The sequence below is a fragment of the Carassius gibelio genome, chromosome A20 (assembly GCF_023724105.1).
Source record: "Carassius gibelio isolate Cgi1373 ecotype wild population from Czech Republic chromosome A20, carGib1.2-hapl.c, whole genome shotgun sequence".
NCBI lineage: Eukaryota > Metazoa > Chordata > Actinopteri > Cypriniformes > Cyprinidae > Carassius > Carassius gibelio.
In genome coordinates this window covers 4,042,322-4,063,942 of record NC_068390.1, presented here as the reverse complement: position 1 = coordinate 4,063,942, position 21,621 = coordinate 4,042,322, and the positions used below count along the sequence as shown (strand labels likewise).

Below are 21,621 nucleotides of genomic sequence, written 5' to 3'. Positions count from 1 at the left end.
ATTAGCTAACTGTTGCTTAACACAATCATAAAATCGTATTACATATTGATTAGTTAACGCATCTTCCTTAGTAGTTAACAGTAGTGAGTTAAGTGTTAATGAATAATCAATCACCTGTTCTTCAATAATCAGTTATGTAGTAAGAAACAGTATTCTAAAGTGTTAACGTGATATGAAATGTACAAACCACTCAATTATCTGTTAGGTGTGAATATTCATAGGAAGACAGAAAATTATATTTATCTTACCGGTAATTCCACAATTTCCCAGAGTAAAATTAAGGACAGATGTTAAGTCAGTATCTTCAGGCCCATCAGACTGTACGATGTCTATAAAAATGGTCATTCATTTCATGATGCATGAGAATAAAAGTAGCCTGAGAACCGGTCCTTGTGGAACACCATGTAGTGCATCATGTTTCGCATGTACCGTCACCTGAGAAACAGCCTTTCAGAAAGATTAGAAAGAGCTGTTTAAAAGACTTAGTATTTAACAGTAGTCTATTGTACCAAAAGATGCATTTAGCCAAAGACTAAAACTGAAGCTGTATTATGACCTGTCCTACAAACAAGTAATTTTTTTAATATTCATTTTATTTTCATCTAACAGTGCATTTTACTCAAGTGTGGGTATCAATGACTCTCTGGAGGACAACTACTTCATGAACTTTAATGGTTATTTCGACACAATAAAAGGAAACACAGCAGACCAAATCAAGTGCCATCACAGGGGATATTTCTTTATTTTGAAATACTGAACACTACACAGTACATGTCATCACTCCATGCAAAATCACACACTTAGACCTCAGAGAAAAGTGTCTCAGGACTCGACACAAGGTCTCTTTTCATGAATGTGTCGTACATGTCTTTGGCTCTCAGATGAACTATGTTGCTCCTCAGATAAGCAGTGAACAGTTCATTCATTTTCTATGTCAGTGTAATCTTTCTAAATAGTTTATGAAGTATCAGAGCAAGGCACAAACATGTTTTGTTTCAGTTTAAATATGTCTTGATGTACTGTATCAGGTGTCAAATGTAGTCACACTTTTTGAGACATGAAAACAGAAGAACCTGAAATGCACCGGAAGTCCAAGACTTTCCGCATAATAAAGTATTATACTGTTTTAAATTATTATCAAGCCTGATCTATCAATGTCTGACTTTGTAAATGATACAATCCCGATTCCTTGGGTCATTCACTCTTTGAAGAATGTGTAAGAAAAACAAATCTTTCTCTTTTGGTTTTGGTTCCTTTAGCACACAAATACATAGTTTGATAATGAACTACAGCATAAAAAGTTGGTAGCACCTTACAATAAGATTTCATCTGTTTATATTGGTTAACTACATGAACTAACAATGAAAAATATTCTAAAGTATTTAATCATTTTTCTAGTTTTAATAATGCATACGTTGTTTCTGTTCTTTTTAATTGACCAGATCAAACATGAATTAACACAGAACAGTTTTATTTCTATCTAACTAACAACAGATAATTACATGTAATGTATTTTTCATTGTCAGTACATGTTAGTTGATGCTTGAATTAATGTCAACTAATGGGAGATTATTGTAAAGTGTTACTGAATGTTTTTATACAAATGTGACATCTGATTAAATAAAAAAATGATCTGGTTTTCATTGGCTGGTTTTGTCTAAAATCTTTGGTTTGTCCAGCTGTTTTTTTTATATATATTCCTTGTGTTATTTGGTTATGAGTGGCACAGCTAGTACTTCACAGTTAGTTCTCTGAATATCTTGATTCATGAACTGATTCACTTTGAGTAGGCGAGAGTGTGTGTGTGTGTGTGTGTGTGTGTTTATCTAGCAGGACAGGTGAGAGGTTGAACTCCTCTGAGCTCCAGGACTTTGTTCATCTGCACCTCCAGAGTCTTCCCAGCTTTAGTGATCTTCACATTTCTCATGCAGCCTTTAAACGGTGTGTTTATAGTGAGTCCGAACTGCTTCAGACCCTCTGCAACACACACACACACACACACACACACACACACACACACACACACACACACACACACACACACACACAATTTATTTTTTAAATAAATTAGATTTTGAATAAAATATTAATTCCAATGTTTGAACATTCTTAACTATGACACCATGGCAACAGGGTTTGATTGACATACCAGGGTATCCGCCCACATACACGGGGTCATTGGTGTCGGCGGAGGCGGAGCGGACATCTGGACTCGCTGCCTCGGACTTCTTGCCATCCACAGTGAGCTCCAGGCGGTGCTTCAGCTTGTGGGCGGAGACAGTGTGCCACTGCCCATCACAAAGCCCCGCCTCCCGATCCGGCTCATAGACGGCTGTGATGCGTCCCACTCCATTATCAGCATGGAATAAAAGCTACACCAATACACACAAACACACACACTCTCATTAACAAACCATTCAAATATGTGACCCTGGACCACAAAACCAGTCATAAGAGATTCACACATCATCTGAAAGCTGAATACAACTATGTGAAAATCTGGAATCTGAGAGTGCAAAAAAAGAACGAAAACTAATAATAGAGAAAATCACCTTTAAAGTCATCCAAATGAAGTTCTTAGCAATGCATATTAATAATCAAGTTTTAATATATTTTATATTATCTTTACTTAATATCCTAATGATTTCCGGCATAAAAGATTCCGGCATAAAATAAAAATTAATAATTTTGACTCATACAATGTATTGTTGTCTATTGCTACAAATATCCCCCAGAGACTCAAGACTGCTTTTGTGCTCCAGGGTCACATATAAAGACAACTTCACAATCATTTACTGCCCAATTGACTTTAGTTCTTTAATGAAACTGAAAAAGCAAAATCTAGATCTCTCTTTTGTACCTTTCCATTGACAAGTTCGATTCCCAGTCCGTCCATCTTCTGGCTGCTGACGCCTAACAGAACACCGCTGCTCTGAGACGTCCTGAACTCCAGATCCACGGACACATCATTACCCACTCGATACGTGTCCACTGCGCACACACACACACACACACACACACACACATCACATGTGTGTCTTTAAATATTCCTGCTGAATAACCAGCTGTAAATGATTACAGTGGGTCCTCACCAGCTTTAGCATAACCTGTGCCATCAAAATAAGTTCCTTTTTCTGGGTTGGCGAAGCAGGAGCCCACGCGGTAGCTGGATGTGGGTTTCTCCATGTCCAGCGGCAGAGTCATCATCTTGAAGTTCCTAATGCAGGCGTCGATACTGTACAGCACCTGTACACATCAGATGGTGCCATCCTAGTGTCGAGACTATGGGAGGGGATCTCTGAATGTGTGTGTGGCTGTGCTCTCACCGGTCCGATGCGCTTGGTGCTGTAGTTGAGCGGTAAACCTCCCACATACAGCATCCCCACCACATCCAGAATATCAGCTTTCTTTGGGCTGGTGGTGTGTTTGGAGTAACGGCCGTCAATCACCAGGATTCCTCTCTGCTTCTCTCTCGTCACACGGATCTACAAACAGAAAGAGAAGACATCAACACTGCCTGCTTTCAATACGCTCACCCTCACACACACCAAGGTCAAAAGTTTGAGGTCTGTTTTTTTTCTGAAAAATAAAGTATCTTCTGCTCACCAAGGCTGGATTAATTAGATCAAAAATACAGTAAAAACAGTAAAATTTTACAATATTATTACAGTTTGAAATAACTGTTTTCTTTCAGCATCATTCCTCCAGTCTTCAGAGTCACATGATCTTCATAAATCATGAAAATATGATGATTTACTGCTCAAGAAACATCTCTGATTATCATCAATGTTGAACACAATTGTGCTGATTGTGACACGTTTAGTTTTTTTGTGATTCACAGATGAACAGAAAGTTAAAAAAATAGCATTTATTTGGAAAAATAGCATCAATTTCTCAAAATTGAGATTTATACATCATGTGACAGCTGAATAAATGGTTTGTTAGGATCAGATCATATTTGTCTGAGATACAGCTATCTGAAAAACTGGCAAAAACATCTAAATATTGAGAAAATCATCTTTAAATTTGTTCTTCTTAGCATGAATATTACTAATCAAAAATGAAGTTTTGGTATATTTACAGTAGGAAATTTACAAAATATCTTCATGGAACATGATCTTTACTTAATATCCTAATGATTTTTGGAAATAAGAATAAAAATAACCCATACAGTGTATTGTTGCCAGTTCCTACAAATATACCCGTGTTACTGATGACTGCTTTAGTGCTCCAGGACCACAGCATGCTTGATGCTTGTAATGCACAGATAAACATGCATCAATTGTGTTTTTGGCCATAAATCCTTTCCATGATCCAGGTCATCATAGAATATGAGACAAAATATTCAAAAGCAGCGTCTTGTATCCAGATGCACCAGGAGCTTTACTGGAAGTATTCTGTGTGTCAGACAGTGAAGGTGTGTCATGCACCAGACGCTCTGACCTTGTGCCACTGTCCGTCGTTGATGATGCGAGGCACGCTGACCGAGGTGTTCCCGCTGCCCAGGTCGTAGCTCAGGTGAGCCATTCCCTCCTTCAGCTGGATGGTGGCGAAGTCAGCGTGGTTGATCCTGGCCATGTAGAACACCAGCCCAGAGGATGCTTCTGTGCGGATCTCGAACTCCATGATCAGCCTGAGGAGCACACACACACACACACACACACACACGAGGATGAGGAGGAGGGAGCGGACGACGACGATGATGATGATGATGATGATGAGTGACACTCACCTGTTCTTCACCGTTCTGTCGTCAAACTCAAAGGCCATGTGACTGTTTCTGGACAGACCGAACTGTTTGGCCAGTTCCAGCACGACAGGCTCCGCCTCTGCTGCGCACGACACCTGCGTGATTGGACAGAGCAGATGTCAATCAAACGTCGCACATTACAGAATTCAGTAGCACTTTACAGTATACAGTGATAAAAGGAAAGTTTAGTAACTGTAGACTCTACACTGTAAATACATTAATATTTCATATAGTATACAGTTCTTCATTAATTGTCACTGTAATATACAAATTGTTATTGGATAATTAGCTAACATGTAAAGAGAATCATATTTATTTTTTATCCTAAACCTAACTGATGTACAAATGCTCGCAAATTATTTGAGTGCTTTGTTAGTATATACTTACTATAAAGTGTTAAGGTAAATTCTGACCCACCAAAACCTTTAACTCAAGATGTCAAGAGAGATCTAAACAGCAAGTGGCACAGAGTTTCAGAAATGTTTGAGTGCTGTTTTACAAAGTACAGGCAGTAGATGGAGGCAGAGAACAGCTGATGGAGCTGCACGCGCTCGTATCATCAGCATTCAGTTCTCAGGTGAGAATAAAGAGCTTGTTGAACAAAGAAACATACTGTGACTCAGAAATCAAAACCTTCTCCAAACACGAAGCTGCAGAAACAGCACAAGCAGCATAAAGCAGAGGAAAGCTCACTAAATGTACGTCTGAATGGAGGAACGGCAGTATTCACACTATCTCTGATGTCTGATGCGTGTGTGCAGGTTAATACCGCAGCTCCGTTGACTCTGGTGGGCGTGTCTGTGATGGGCGTGGCCTGTGGGAGGGGCGTGGCCTGCGAGCAGCAGAGTGACAGCAGCAGAAAGAGACATCATGAAGACAGAAGAGCTCAGGTGAAGCGTCATTATTACTGCATCAAATCGTTATGGTGCGTTAAACAGAACAGAAACATGGTTCCCCCCCAATCTGTGTCAAATTGTTAAAAATTATGTATACAAATGTTCTAATAACACACACACACACACGCACGCACACACACACACACACACACACACATTCTGTTATATATTTTACATATATGCTAAATGTACTGTATAATCAGTACAAGCTCAATGAAATATATATTTTACCCATCACATGACAAAATATATTTCAACATTTAATTTCAGCAGAGACACGAAAGTACTTATCAATATTTTCAGATGTGTTACTTGTTATTATATGTTATAGACAACAAATAAAGTTTTTCTTTAAATGTGGCATGTAAACAGTTTCTCGGATTGAAGGGAAAATTATATATTTTTTAATGCTTTTAACATTATAATATATATTAAACATATATATATATATATTAAACATATATATATATATTAAACATATATATATATATATTAAACATATATATATATATATATATATATTAAACATATATATATATATATTAAACATATATATATATATATTAAACATATATATATATATATATATATATATATATATATATATATATATATATATATATATATATATATATATATATATTAATATTTTTATTATTATTAAATGTAGAAAATATGGTAGAAAATACATTTACATAAAACATTCTGTTCATTCTGTTAGTTCATGCATAATTATCAGGAACTGAATTTATAGATGAGCTAATACATTTTTGACATTTAATATTAAGTTGTATAAATTGTATATTTATACATAGGTTCATGATTCCTAATGCATTTAATGACACATTATTTAACGTTGATAATTTCAGTTTTACCATTATAATTATTAGCTCTTTTTGAAAAGCACAATATGGTCACCCTACTTACACTGTCTAACTCACTCGAATTAATGAAGTGAATGAAGCACCTGTGTAATCAAACATAATGAATTAGACAGACTCTACAGACAGTAGCTAATGCTGTTAGCTGTAGCTCTGTCAGATGAAGAGGAGATCTCTGTTAAAGTAGCATGCAGTGCACAGACCACTGCTAGACTGCATCCTCCTCTATCTCTCTGCGGGAACTGGAATGATGTCAGTCTTAAACTACAGAAATCACACAGGACTCTCTACCCCAATGCATGTGTTAGGACGTACAGTGGAGGCCGCTGGTGGAGGACGAGCTGCTTCTGTAGGGATGAGCTCTGGTTTGGCTGTAGTCTCTTCCTCTTCCTCCTCCTCGGGGGTCTCGGGCGGCGGTGGAGGCGGGGCTAGGTCAGGACACTGCCCAATCTCTGCGTTCTCAAAGGCCACGGGCTGAGAGAAATCCACGGGCCTGTTTCATTGACAGAAACGAGACAACACACAGACGCTCTTGAGGGAACGATGACACAACGTGACTCCAATCAGGTGAATAATGAACACACTTCTGAGCAAGGACAGACTCATTTAAATAAGTCTGGCAGAGGGCAATGGGGTTCACTCTAGTGGAAGAGACACAGGGCACAGCCCACTGGCAGAGATTCATACTCCTCATTAGAGCAAGAAAAACTGTGATTATTAATGTCATACAGCGTTTAGCTTATGACTGCACCTCAAAACTGCACTGGAAGGAAAACGAGACCTTTAATCTACAGCCACGGGAGGCTGGAAAAATGGGTCAATGTTTACACCAGTCGCTGGTGTGTACGAATCAGTACAGCACAGTCCAGTCAAGACATATTGCAGTGAATTGTGCACTGGAGGTCAGTGCATTTATCTTGGGCTGTTAAAGGTGACCTCGAAAAGCTTGGAAGGCTTGCTAACATCTTTGCCTTGCTATTATCTGTATAACAGAAAGCTGTGACGTGCAACATTACTGATAAGTCTGATGCTAAGACAGAACAAAAACAAGGAATGAGCAAACTAATGCTTTAATTTACACAACTCAGCTTTTGAAACCATTTTGTTACTCTATATCTAACACCTTAAAAGAAATCACATTCCTGCGTAAAAACTGCAGACTTGGCAACACTGATGGGGAAGGTATCAGAAACTGTAGCAATATGATGTTTAAATTTAGTTCATCCAAATTTAAAGACATTTTCAACAAAAAAACAAACACAAAAAAAAACAAAAAAAAAACATTGTATGGTCAAAATAATATCAAAGTATCTTGTCAAATGTACAGGTTTCATTTTGGGAGAATTGTTTCTTCTCATAACTTTCCTCAATAGAAACGTCACCATTTATTATTATTTTTTATTTTTACTATTAAGCATGATTTTGCATCAAGCCCTTCAAATGTGCAGTGTGTAATATTGACAGCTAGTGGCTGAAATGGGTACTGCAGTTCAAATGCAATACATTGTTCCTCCTCGGACTCGAGGCTCATGAACACCAACACCCAACAGGAATGACCATAGACAATGGAAGGATGCCAAGCCTTACACTGTAACTTTATGAGTTAATTTTTCCACGTTTTAATGTCTCTGGTTACAGAGTTAAATTTTTTTCGGTGGATGCTAATACTTTTTATGTCAGGTAGAATATGTTATCTCTGACACAGTTTATATGTTCACTTCCATAGCTACAATCTTTTACTTCAGCTGGCAACCTGGGGTCTCAAAATACTATTGGGTAAACTGGCAGGGGGCGGAGCAACACAGACCAAAACATTAACGGACAAAATTACATACAGCACCTTTAACTCAACCAAAAACATGTATTTTTAATAGAGATGTGAGGTCAGGATGGATTGATGATGAGTTTGGACATACACAGTGTTGATGAGAAGGTTCCAGATGCAGCCCTCAAACGGCACATTGGGCCGCTGTACACCCGTTTCTATATCCGCTGGGATGCCTCCGATGAAGAGCCGCTGGATGCTCAGAGGATGATCGTTGGGTAATTGTTGCTGGAAAAGTGGCTCTTCATCCACCTGCACAGTGAATAATCTACACACACACACACACATGCTCCATTAGTTTCAATGTGTCATGAAAAACATGATGAGAGAGAGAGAGAGAGAGAGAGAGAGAGAGAGGGAGAGAGAGAGAGAGAGAGAGAGGGAGAGAGAGAGAGGGAGAGAGAGAGAGAGACAGAGAGAGGGAGGGAGGGTGATCTTACGCTCCCGAGAGTCTCTGGATGCGCAGTGAGTGCTCTCTCCCATCATGCAGTATTCCCTTATTTGCTTTTCTGGAAGCTCTGTGTGGACTCTTGCTGCCTGTGAACACCAGCACCTCCAGAGCTCCTTTATTCAGCTGCACGGATAGGAAGGGCTGCAGACACACAGACACATGGGATGAGGCTTAGACAGCAAACTTGTGTAAAAAAAGATCGGTAGATATCATTATTACCAGACACTTTTGTTACTAGTCACTATTGTACAAAGTGTTAGCGATCTAAACAACCCCACAACTCAAATTAATGAACGTCTAAGGAATGTCTCCAGACATTAATAATTTTCTTAAAATCATGTGTCGTACTGTTAGCAATGCCCTAGCAACCACCAGTTTACCCTAGCAACACCCTATAACAAACTACCTAGTACATACCAAAATGATTTTTTTTTTCAATACAAACCACCGTGATAAGAAACACTCAGAATAATATAGCAACCACATATTAACACTGGCAACTAGGGATGCACCGAAAAGAACATTTTTGGCCGAAGCAGAACAAAATGAAACACTGGGCCAAAGGCCAAATACCGAACGTGGTATTTCCCCGTGTAGGCCTATTTTGCCATTTTTATTTCCACCATTGCATTAATTAAATTGCCAAAATTTGCTTTTTACTGTTTTGTCCTGCTTGTCAAATAAAAAATCTATTACAAAACAACAATTAAAAAATATATTTTTTAAACACTCTAGCAGACATTATACCAACAAAGCACAATTGAACTTAAAATTATTATTAGTAAAAAATAATATTTTTGAGAATTGAATCAGGCATGTATTTTTTACTGTACAAATAAAGGCAGCCTTGCTGAGCAGAAGAGATTTCTTTTAAACCATTAGAATATATTACATATCTCAATTTGAACACTGTGTGAAAATGTTATAATAATGGAAAAATGTCTGAGTTTTCCTTCTTGCAACTATTAAAAACAAATGAACTTCAGAAAAACACAGTTACAGCAGCCAAAGAAAAAATTAAGTTAGGAAATCAAGGGTCAAGAGCTCAACTAAAGCAAGCACTTATCTCCATAATGATGACTTTCAAACTTTATTATTTTCAATAAAACAGCGCTAAGGCTTCCTGGAGGCTAAGGAAGGGCTTCCCGTGAACTAAGAACACCTTATCCCCCATCCAGAGAACCCTAGCAATGTGGAACATCACTAAGATAATGTAAAGGATCCCCTGAAATGTTTTGAAACACGCAGCGCTATTCTATGTGTTGAAGTCATTTTAACTGAAACAGGAAGACAGGATCGGACATATCAAGCAGCCCTTCCCCTTTTAAAAATAGCCAATAGTGTTCGTTTATACCACAACTTAGCTCAACCATTCAGAGCCGTTGAACTCCGTAAAGCAGCATTTGACAGGGTATGACTAGGGTGACCACCCGTCCCGTGTAGCGCGTGCGCGCACAGCGTTTGAAGCCCAATTCATGCGTCCCACAAATTGAGACTGTGTCAATGCTTGCTCAAAAAGAAGTTGGTCGCTGTATATCCTGGAGCCCCAGGCAGCCAAACGAACATTACTTGACAGTTCAGCACGCTACTGCTGCCGCACCCACCCCTCAGTTGAACTGCTGACTAGGCTGTTGTCACAATGGGAAGGAACTTTTAGATGCACGCTTTCCAATCGAAAAATGGAGAAAGAGACTCTGAGGCACCACCATCATCAATTAAAAAAGAGAAGGTGTGTCCTGTATTAAACTTTTTTTTTTCATGCGCCTGCCTTTACTAACATGCGAGTTCACCATCCTCCCTCCTCGTGAAACTCTGGAGTTGTGAGTTTAGACTTTTTTTTTTAACTGTTCCTGTGGTGTTGAGCATCTACAATTCATTTTAATCCGATAATTTTATATTATAATTTATTTAAAGTGAATAAATTGTAATGAAAAATAAATAAAATTAAATAGCTAAAGTAAATCATAAGTGGAAGTGCATCTGTCAATTCTGTCATGAGCATACATACATCAGCAGTTACACGTTTAGGGGAATAGGGCATTATTAATATACCATGTAAGGTGGTATGTGCTAGAAATAGGTAAACCACTATCAGTTAGTTTGCCCATGGTGTGGGGGCACCGCCGCGCAAGACAGTGTCCCACATTGTCCCTCAGAAACATACCCCATTGTACCCCCTTGGGATTATTAGCAGGTGGTCACCCTAGGTATGACAGCCACAACTACATCCATGATGCTATAGAATATAGCATTATGTGTATAATTCAAATAGTTCAGATATGTTTTGTGGTCTGTGCCGACGCAGCCATGTAATCCGGTTTGTGCTATCGTTAGCGTGACACAGTGCAAAACCAGACTTCTTTTTTCCTCAGTAGAAAGCATATTAACACTGTCTGAGTCGTTCCCTGTTCCCATATAGTGCACTACGTGCCATTCACCGTACAGAAAATACTAATTCTGTAAACAAGTGACCAATTGCAGCCGGAGCTTCAGCATCTATTTAAAGTGTAGGGGGCGGGCACTTTGGATTCTAGAGAGCATTTGATTGGACAGAAGATTTGATGAGAAGATGAAGTGTGATGTCATGAAAATCCATGATCCATTTTAGTGGAAGTGAGAGACTGCAAGTTTGAATGCTTATATCTTCTAAATGCAAATTTTGTCATTGTTGTGTAACACATCATCTTATTTACAACCTTAAGGCTAACATAAACTAAAAGCTAAAAAAACTAAAATGTAGATTTTTTGGGGGGACTTTAAGTAACCACATAGCAACACTTAAGCAAACCCTCAGAACACATTAGCAACTGCATAGTAATGCTCTAGAAACAACCCAAAACACCCCAGCAACCACCTAAAAATGCTTTAGCAGCCATCCAGAACACATAAAGAACCACCAAGCAATGTCAAACAAATTCTTTGTTAACCTGCATCGCTAAAACACTCACAGAACCCAAACAACCACATGACAATGCCATGACAAAAACTGTGTAACACACTAAACCACTCAAAAAACACCCAAGCATTTTATTGGTTAGCTTTGCAAGCTAAGATAAAACATTTTATGTTTCTTTACAATATTTAGTCTGAAGATAAAAAGCTAAGTATTTTTGATGAGAATGGTACACTGACACATACTGAGGTTCAGAATAGCTCACAGTAATATATTTGTGGGAGTGAGCTGAGGGCCAGTAATCAGACAGACGGCTCTGAGAGCACACACTCATGCTCTCCATGCTGCACTGTAATTGAGGAGAGCGATGCAAGAGCAGGATCCTCTTCAGGCCGATGGCGACACCCACTCAGCTCAGGTGACCCTGGACACGTCGTAAATTGGAAGAATGAATGAGGAGCGGTGGAGAAAACCCTTGGCCTCTCCGAAGCCGCACTCCCGCAAAATGACACCCACTTAATTTACGAGCAATAATGATTTTCAAAAGGTGGCGGTCCGGCACCCTCTGCCAGGAGGGTTATCGCAAATTGGTCGCGATCCATCAAAACTGCAGCTTGTAAATCTATTTTTACAAACTGAGTATCACGGGGAGGTGAGAGAGGCGACTGCTTAATATGAATATGCAGCATAATTGATGTGCTGCCCCTGAGCTGGCGAGAGCGAAGGATGATGAAGACGTTACTGACAAAGATGTAGAAAGTCATATTTTAATTAAAATGATCACCGTGCCGCTGGCCTTTAGTCCAACTGGTAAAAAAAAAAAAGATCAACTTTTGTTTGCTGAAGGGCAGAGGCAATTACTAACCTGCCCAGATAATAAATCTCTTTTATGGACTATGAGACCCCTGTAACCCTGTGGATTCATTATGATCTCATACTGAAGGCCACGGCTCCCTGGACTTCCACCATTACCCATAAGCACCTTCCTAAACACTCAGACAGGCAAAGAGAATAGCATTGAATCTCACAGAGTCTCCTGTGTGTCAGTGCTTAAAATCGGCTGGAAGAAAGCTGGAAGCTACACAATGCAGCTAACACTCAGACTCAGTCATAACTACAGGAACTTTGTGTATGTGGGCTTTAAAAGACAATTTATGTTCAGCAACTTTTTTCAACCGCAACATTTTCTCAGCAATATTTTATCTTTAATCAGATGATAACAAAATCTGAATTAACCTGAATAATGACACTATTGTGTTTGTAGAGCTACTTTACAGCTTAAATTGATTTTGTGTCATAACTGATAGATTTGACAAAATTATCACCTTTTTTGTGTATTCAAACTATAGACCTGTTTCAAAATGTTTTCTGAATAAGAACTCAATTTTCCAAATAATTCTCTCTTTTGTTAGACACTATTATTGTACAGAATTGTCTTTTTTAAAGGCTCTTTTTTTTCTTGTTAGCTGTAGACCCTGGGGATGCTGCAATTCTGAGGTTAATAGCATTTGAAACTATAGACCATACATTTCTACTTGAACAGTTTGAACCCTTGGTAGAGATTTGAGGTATTGTTTTAAACTGATTAAAGTCCTACTTTTACAAGTTTTACAGTTACCTTAGGTGAATTTGTTTCATCTTCTGCCCCTTTTACATATGGGGTTCCACAAGGATCTATTTTGGGACCTATTATGTTTTATATATATATTAGGGCCGGGACTTTAACGCGTTAATTGAGATTAATTAATTACACAAAAAATAACGCGTTAACTTTAAGATTAATTAATAACAGAAAAAAAAAAAATCCCGCATTTTTAATAACTTATTTTTGCACCGCGGAACGTTTCTCACTGGATTTGTTTCGGCAGGACCGATTATACTGGAGCACCAACTAGCGTTCGCACATCACCGCAGCAGCACATCGAGCCTCAAGTATCACCTCAACGCAAAACATATAGCAGCTAGCGTGGACTTTACACTTTATGTTGAACTGTGTATTATTTTGTTGGTGCAACAGTTTATGTTGAACTCTTTATTGTTTTGGCCAAGGTTGTTGAGAGTTGGACTTAGTATGTTATGGCCTCTGAAGCAACAGAGAGATGTTTTCTAATAGTCAGGATTTCCAATGTTCTGAATGTAATTGACAGTATTGTGTTTTACTTAAAAAACACTTTACAGAAGGTTCCAGCACCTATAAACTTCCTGAATTTCTGAAATGTACTATTTCTAAATTGTTTCTAAATATGCTATTGCTACACTTCATGGCAAAAATTGCACTGGTCTGGCTAGACTTGGTTGAACAAAAATAAACAATATTTTGTTGCTTAAGCTTATGTATTCAGTCATTATTCAATGGTATACTATAAATCCATGTGAAAAAAAAAATACTTCTCACTGTTCTCAGGTCAAATATTTATATGCGATTAAAATGCGATTAATTTCGATTAATTAATTACAAAGCCTCTAATTAATTCGATTAATTTTTTTAATCGAGTCCCGGCCCTAATATATATATATAAACTGAGGTGCACTTTTTTGATGATTACCTCAAATTTGACAAACAGATAAATTCTGTTGTCAGATCAAGCCTAAATAAAAGATCTAAAGGATTAATGAAAATTATTTGTAATTATGCGGAATGCAACTAGTAATTTCTCATTTATTCCACCTCACTGATGAAGAAAGTTTTTGAAACAGTACTTGTCTACACACATTTCTACTCATTTCTTATGTTTTTTTTTAAGCCACTTCTTTGTCCCTGCTGGTCCACTGCTGTGAATTTTTGATAAACCTGCCTCTAAGTGCAATGTAAATACAATAACTCTGGCTGCATGAAACTGTTCAAAGCCTCCCCACAAAATCCGGATTAGATTTATAAAGAATTTTCTTCCATTGTTTCTGATAAACCAGAGTCCTGGGACTATAGGACTGTTGTGTACATGACTGCTGTGCAGTTGAAATGTCAGTCTATTTAAAAAGTGTTTATCAGCATTAAACATGTTTGGTAATCTCATGACAGAATAAGAGTGTGAGGTGTGTGTGAGCACCTCTCCGGTCTGTCTGCGTGAGCGGCGAGGGGTTTGGACAGGCTTCAGGCCCTGCCTCAGGTGCATCGTAGAAGTCAGTGCTCCTCTGCCGAACAGGATGATGCCGTTTTCACTCTTCGTGCTGAAGGAGAGAGAGATCTCTGAGCCTACGTCAAACGACACAGGCTTCAGCTCCATGTACCCAGGCCTGGAGAAGCTCACAGTGTGCAGGTTCTGACAGAGAGACAAATACAGTGTTTCATTTGGAGTTTCAACCAAACTCCTACTGTTTTTTTTTTTTTTTATACTTTTCCAATGGCTTTATGTACTGCATCTGAAAGTTGCACCAGTTCAAAACTGCATTCTTGAGACAAAAAACAAAACAAAACAATCTAACAAAAAACAGCTGTCAAAGTATATGTCACATATTTACCAGTTAATAAAACAAAACATTTACAAACATTCTAAAAACTATGAACTTATTTTAGTTCCTCTCACTCCACAACAAATTATTTAAATTTAATGCAGAACAGGAATAAAAAATACTGAATTACTGGAGCACAGACTGTGTTAAAGCTGAATGTGAGGAAGCCTTAAAACCTGAAAACTCATGACATAAAACATTTCTTTATGAGAGAAAGACCAGTCATTTCTAATGCACCAACAAATTACATGTTGCCTTGACCGAGATTTACTGAATTCAATATAAATGAATAAAAAGGATCACTGAAGATTTCTATTGTTTCGACAAGTATACATTTCTGATCTACAGCATTTTTCAACTTTACCACAATAAAGGTTGCAAATATAGGGATTAAAAGTGGACAAAAAGAGAAAAATAAATGTTTATAGCCAATAATTCCCCTGGAAAGGATGAAGATTTATGAAGAGAATCAATATATTCCATTTGTTATTGTTACAAAAATTGTGCAATGTAGTAATGTTATTTATTTATTTATATTTTTTGGTAAAATTATACTGAATATCAGAATTTAACACACAGTGATCAATGTTGATATGCTGTAGGAAATGGTTAATGGATAAAGTTACTAAAGCACAAGTTTAAAACTCATGGTATAGTAGGATACTCTTTTGTAGTGATAATCATAATAACAACCTGTCAGCACTGTAAACCTCAACAGTACCAGAGTAAAACCCTCCAGTTCAAGACAAACTACTGAACACATTTGTATTTGTGTTAAGGAAACTACAGGTCATCTTTTAATCTCACCTTCATTTTATTAACCTGTTATGACTGACTTAAAAAAAAAAAAAAAGAATAAATCATAAATCATACAGCTTTTAACAACATGAGGGTGAGTGAATGATGACGAATTGTTCATTTTGGGTGACTATCCCTTTAAGTAATATTAACACAGACTTTTTTTTATTCATCAAAATGTGTTTAAAAAAACCCAGAGAAAAGTTCAAAGGGAAGCAATGGCTCAGAAATGCAAATCTTCTTCTGATTTCAGGACCAAACACTCTGTGTCTTTACTTGTCCCTTTAAAATAAAGTGTGCTTGTGGAGATATATTTAAATTGAGCAAATGTTGCCTTTAGTCGAGAGAGAGAATAACAAAGAGAGCAATGTGTTGTCTTACTGTACCTCAATGGAGCAGCCTTTGGTCAGTCCTGTGTAGTCTGGGCTGCTCAGAAGATTGTACGGCGTTCGGGAAACTTCAATGTCTTTCATACAGCCAGAGAACCTCTTCAAAACCACCTCTGACCTGAGGAAACGTGAAAAAATAAAATAAAAACCACATCCAGCATCTACTTCATAAAGGCAGACGTGAGTTTAAATACAGGAGGAATTCATCAAATAGCATCAGAAGCCCATCTTTGAATACACATTTGCACACCTGTAGTTTCCAGTCTTGGGCACACCGCCAAAATACATCCTCTCATCCTCCCTCAGGTTGAGACCCGTCGCTCCACCTGGAGATGCCACCCGCAGCTGCTCTTGCTCATTAGCATCAATGTTCACTATGGCGATGGTTGCTAAGCAAACGTAAAAGAGACCGTGTGATCACAGACAGTCAGACAGTGGAAACAGCAGCACTCACTCAACCAGTGGAAGCACAGTTTGGTTTTTGGACTGATGCGACTTATACTCAGGTGCGACTTATAGTCCGAAAAATACGGTAAGTAAAGGAGGTTAATTTTTCAGACCCATCTCGAGATCGACTCGGCACACTGCTAAAGGTGAGCTGCTCTGTTCTTATATGCGTACCTTCTTTCTTCATGCGGGACATGGTGAACGACTTCCATTTCCCATCATTATAGCGCTTGTCACTGATGATGGAGCCGGTGCCGGAGCCCAGATCATAACTCACTTTCACCTTCCCATTCCTCAGTTCTGCACTCATGAAGTCTTTCTGCTCAGACAGACAAACAGAGATCAGATATAACCAGCAGAACGCATGAAGATACTGTAAAATATGGTGTAGGTGTGTGCGGGCTGTTACCATGTCCTTGGTGGCGAAGTACATCATGAGCGCGTCTGTGGAGAACGTGCGGAACTTGAACATGACGGTGGAAACGTTGGGGTTCCATCGGGTGGGACGGCTGACAGCGGCGTAACCCTCTCCGTCAAACTGAACCGTGCCTTCAGTATCAGCCGGCTGAGGACTACACACACACACACAGCATTACACTGAGCTCCTCACACTCTCACACTGAACTCACAGCAGTGTGTGTGTGTGTGTGTGGGCGCTCACCTGACCACACAACCAGCACAATCCCCATCTCTCTGTCTGTAGTTCCAGAGGCCGATGGGTTTTCCATCTAGAGACGTCTCTCCCATACAGCCTGAGAACGTGGTGGTTTTTACAGCGTCTGCCTTCTACACACAAACACACACATACACACACACAAGATAAATCAATGTTTTTTCACTTGATTAAAAAAGTTAACTTACTGTACTATTCTGATATACTGCACAATAATTCAAAATATACACAGAGTTCTGGCATGAAACTCTGATGGAGCAGAACTCAATCTGACGTAATGATGTAATTTTCTGTTTATTACTGTACAGCTGTTTTGAATCCGTCTGTATTGTAAAAAGCGCTACTAAATTGAAGGTGACTTTAAGCATATTTATTTTGGTTTAAGATCAAACACTACATTTACATTTAGTCATTTATAAGACACTTTTATCCAAAGTGACTTACAAATGAGGACAATGGAGGAAATCATAATCAACAAAAGAGCAATCATATGCAAGTGCTATAACAAGTCTCAGTTTAATGCAGTACACGTAGCAAGGTTTTTATAATTCATTACAGCGTACCAAACAATCATAGCAAAATGGCAGCAGCTGTGACTGTATGAAATGAGAGAGTGACAGGACCTAGTGATACCATCTAGACAGAGAAAAGTAGTGGTCCAAGAACAGAGCCCTGAGGCACCCCAGTAGTTAGATGCTGTTAAGATACCTTGAAGGACCTATCTGAGACCTATACTACAGGTGAATATTCTAAAAAATATTAACTAATGGATCTTACCATACTTTTCCTGCTGATTAATCACAATACATTAAAGGCAACTAGTTTGAATTACAAGTTTTTTTTTTTTAATGCAATATTTAAATATGCAAATTAGACATTATCTAAATCTGAACAACGGGTGAGTTGGGTTGAAGTTTGTTGAAAAACTCACTGCCTTTAAATATATGTATTGAAACTGAACTAAACAAATAAAGTATTATAAAATAAAAACTTAAATGTATATTTTGTATGTTTTATTTCCACTAGTCTGAAATAAGTCATTTTACGAAAGCATATTCTCAAAATTGAATCGTGCATGAAAAATAAATAAATAAATAAAACGATGCTATTGCCTCTGGTGTCTGGCCTTAAAGATGTTTTTACTGCAAAACCAGATTTAAATACTAATGAAGAAAATGCAGTGCAGTGCGATGGATTGATGAAGCGATCGCTCACCTTTACTGAGCCCAGCATGCCGCCGACAAACAGGTAAGCATTCTGGTCCACATCCAGCACGGTGTAACTCTCAGGTGATTTGGCACTTCTGAGGGTCGGTAAGATGCCTGTTTTGGGCCCCTCCAGCGCATGGACCAAGATACTGCCGTTCAGCCCGATGCTGCAAACCACCAACGTCAGAATAAGACCAACACTTCAGCCACCAATAACCAGCAATACTAATAAATAGTTACTAATAAACAGCTATTTTCATTTTCAGTCAAGATTAGTGCAAGGATTGTATGTAATCATCATTTCCTCCAAACACTGTTTATCTTTACTGCTGTCATTAGATGCACATGTGAACTGAAATAACATTTTAGTGAAAAGAAAAGCGAATGTAGGCATCTGTCTACAGAACTAACGTTTGGCAAGAAATCAAAAGCATTTAAGAAGAAGAATTAGATAAAATGTAATGTAATTCTGGCAGAAAGTATGACTTGGTTTTACTGAATTAACAGTTAAAAAAAGTTGTAATATTTATTCTGAATTTAGTTATTTTTATTAGTCCACTGACAAATAGTTTATCTTGATTTTAGCATAAATAAAATCTAGTGAGGTTAAAGCTTTAAACAAGGAAAACTATTTCAGTAGAGTAAGAAAAACTACTCTTTAATATTTTTTTTTTAAGATATATTATCTGAGAACCATGGAACAACAATTTGCAACAAACAAACAAAACAAAAAGGTAACTGCAACTTTTTACATCTCACAATTCTGACTTTTATTTTTCACTTTTTCTACTTTACATCATCAATTTTTTCTCTCTCTGAATTCTGAGTTTATATCTCTTTTAATGGAGCCTAATTTCATGCGCGAATGGATCTGTCTGTATCATGACATGAAATGCATAGAAACTTTTTTATTAAAATAAATAAATAATAAAAGTCTAAATGACCAGATGCTAACTAAAAATTGTGAGAACATAACTTAAAAATAAAGTCAGTTTTTTTGTTATTTTGTTAATTTTTGAAAGTACAAGATAATATCTCCCAATTCAGACTTTTATACATACAGTATATATATATATATATATATATATATATATTTTTTTTTTTTTTACATATTTCCTGAATATATATTTCTAAATAAATAAAACACAGTGTAAGTGAACTCTGAATTACCGTGAGGCTTCGATCCGATGCCAGTTTCCATCATTGATGACGAGATCAGGATATTCGACACGGCCGACCCCTGATCCCACATCCCACAGGAAGTTCACCTTACCCTTCCTCATCTCAATCGCCAAGAAATCCACCTACACATGATGGAGGAAATTCAACTATCATGAAGCATGACATTATGTGTGTGTGGAAGAGTGATGAGCTCTTATTATCTCCCTCTCTCGTCATGTTTGTTACTGACTCAAACACACATGTCCAGTACTGTGATCCACAGACTGATCACTTAAGCAGAAGACCTGAAGAGATCCAGACAGTTTTACACTCACGTATTTGGCTGATCCGAGGTAGAAGAGCAGGTTATCAGCAGCAAGCGTCTTCACATGGAGGATAATGGTGTTATAGCGGCCTTTCTTGATCTCTGGCCGGTAGGTGCGGATACAGCTTCCACCGGATGACACAGACACCTTAATCTAGGGGTCAAAGGTCACGAGAGGTCAAGCCAGGGAGTGCAGACAGCACATGGTGAATGATCTCATTTCCTTTCTAGCAGCAAATTACTTAGCATATTTAAGGGGAAATCAACAACAGCATCATTTATTGAGCATGTGTGTTCAAAGTGTTTAAATGTCGTCTGTGCTTCACTGTATGAGGACATGAACACATCAAGTTCATCTCCAGAACTGCTCTGAAAGTCACTTCAGCAGCTTTTCAACGTTTCGTTTCAGAAAAACTACCATCAGAATCTCAAAGGTCTTCACTAAAACCCACCAGAATATAAGTTTGGATTTACTTGAAGCAACTATAACAGAAATATATTACTATTGTACAGCAATGTACAGATTGTAAGTCTTAATTTAACAGTATTACAACTACGACTAATAATTTATTTTATGGCTAATTAAATTTATTTTTAAGAAATAATCAACCAGTTAATCTTAATTTTAACAGTAAACCTCTGTTGTGCAGCACTTTGGCAAAACAAAGTGTTTAGTTTATTTGTTTAAAATATTAATTAAATTGTTAATGTTTTAACCCTTCGTTTGATTGCCAGACAACGCAGAATTGTTGAGAAAAAATAAAATTAAAATGAATTAATAAATAAATATCTGGAAAAATAAATAAATATATAAAAATAAGTTGGTTTGATGAATAAAATTGATTATAATTGTGTTTAGATTTTTAAAGTTTTTTTAAATTATTTGTTTTATTTTAAATCAATTAAAATGGTCAAAAAATATAAACAAACAGAAAACACAGAATTAAACATAGGGCCTTCCAAATGTAATTCTGGTTAAAGCGTTTAGTTATGTTTCATGATTTAAATTGATTAAACATGCTTTTTGATTACTGGCATTTCCTTTAACCATTAAAAACATCCAGAAAAATGTAAATGAACAAACAAACCAAATAACAACAGAAAAAAACCTAAACAGAATAAAAAATACAATAGAATGAAATAACATAAAATGGAAAATGGTAAAACTAAAACTAAATAAACTGCTTTCCCAGGCTGTTTTCTACAGTGTAGATGTGGATGGAGGGTTTTCCAGGTACTCACAGAGTTGGCCTGTTTGCGAGCCTGGTTGATGAGCTCTTTGATCTGCGAGATGTTCTTCTTCAGGTTATCCTGGAGCTCCTGAATGGGCTTCAGTTTCTCCAGCAACCTGTCAGCCTCGTTCTCCAGATCCTTGACTTTAGCTCCGGCCGCGTGAACTGCAGACACACACGTCACCAACAGTCACAAACCAACATTAAATCAACAGCACATTAGAAACATGCTGGAGAGCGGA

General features: G+C 37.7%; 1 protein-coding gene across 5 annotated transcripts in view; it reads right to left on the bottom strand.

The window, feature by feature from the left end:
- Positions 1-713: 713 nt before the first annotated feature.
- lama2 (laminin, alpha 2) overlaps positions 714-21,621 on the bottom strand; it is a 171,871-nt gene continuing 150,963 nt past the window's right edge. For 4 of the 5 annotated variants that reach the window (XM_052534639.1, XM_052534641.1, XM_052534642.1 and 1 more), the window contains 21 exons: positions 21,390-21,544; positions 20,158-20,301; positions 19,832-19,965; positions 18,669-18,828; positions 17,442-17,566; positions 17,190-17,352; positions 16,955-17,099; positions 16,584-16,722; positions 16,331-16,451; positions 14,744-14,956; positions 8,793-8,944; positions 8,444-8,620; positions 6,843-7,020; positions 5,520-5,582; positions 4,733-4,845; positions 4,444-4,633; positions 3,327-3,485; positions 3,093-3,246; positions 2,861-2,991; positions 2,150-2,372; positions 714-1,977 (listed from right to left, as the gene is read on the bottom strand). In XM_052534639.1, the coding sequence (XP_052390599.1) occupies positions 1,823-1,977; positions 2,150-2,372; positions 2,861-2,991; positions 3,093-3,246; positions 3,327-3,485; positions 4,444-4,633; positions 4,733-4,845; positions 5,520-5,582; positions 6,843-7,020; positions 8,444-8,620; positions 8,793-8,944; positions 14,744-14,956; positions 16,331-16,451; positions 16,584-16,722; positions 16,955-17,099; positions 17,190-17,352; positions 17,442-17,566; positions 18,669-18,828; positions 19,832-19,965; positions 20,158-20,301; positions 21,390-21,544 (3,194 nt within the window). In that variant the 3' untranslated portion in view covers positions 714-1,822. The remainder of the gene's footprint in view (positions 1,978-2,149; positions 2,373-2,860; positions 2,992-3,092; positions 3,247-3,326; positions 3,486-4,443; positions 4,634-4,732; positions 4,846-5,519; positions 5,583-6,842; positions 7,021-8,443; positions 8,621-8,792; positions 8,945-14,743; positions 14,957-16,330; positions 16,452-16,583; positions 16,723-16,954; positions 17,100-17,189; positions 17,353-17,441; positions 17,567-18,668; positions 18,829-19,831; positions 19,966-20,157; positions 20,302-21,389; positions 21,545-21,621) is intronic. The other variant, XM_052534640.1, reaches the window with a different exon arrangement.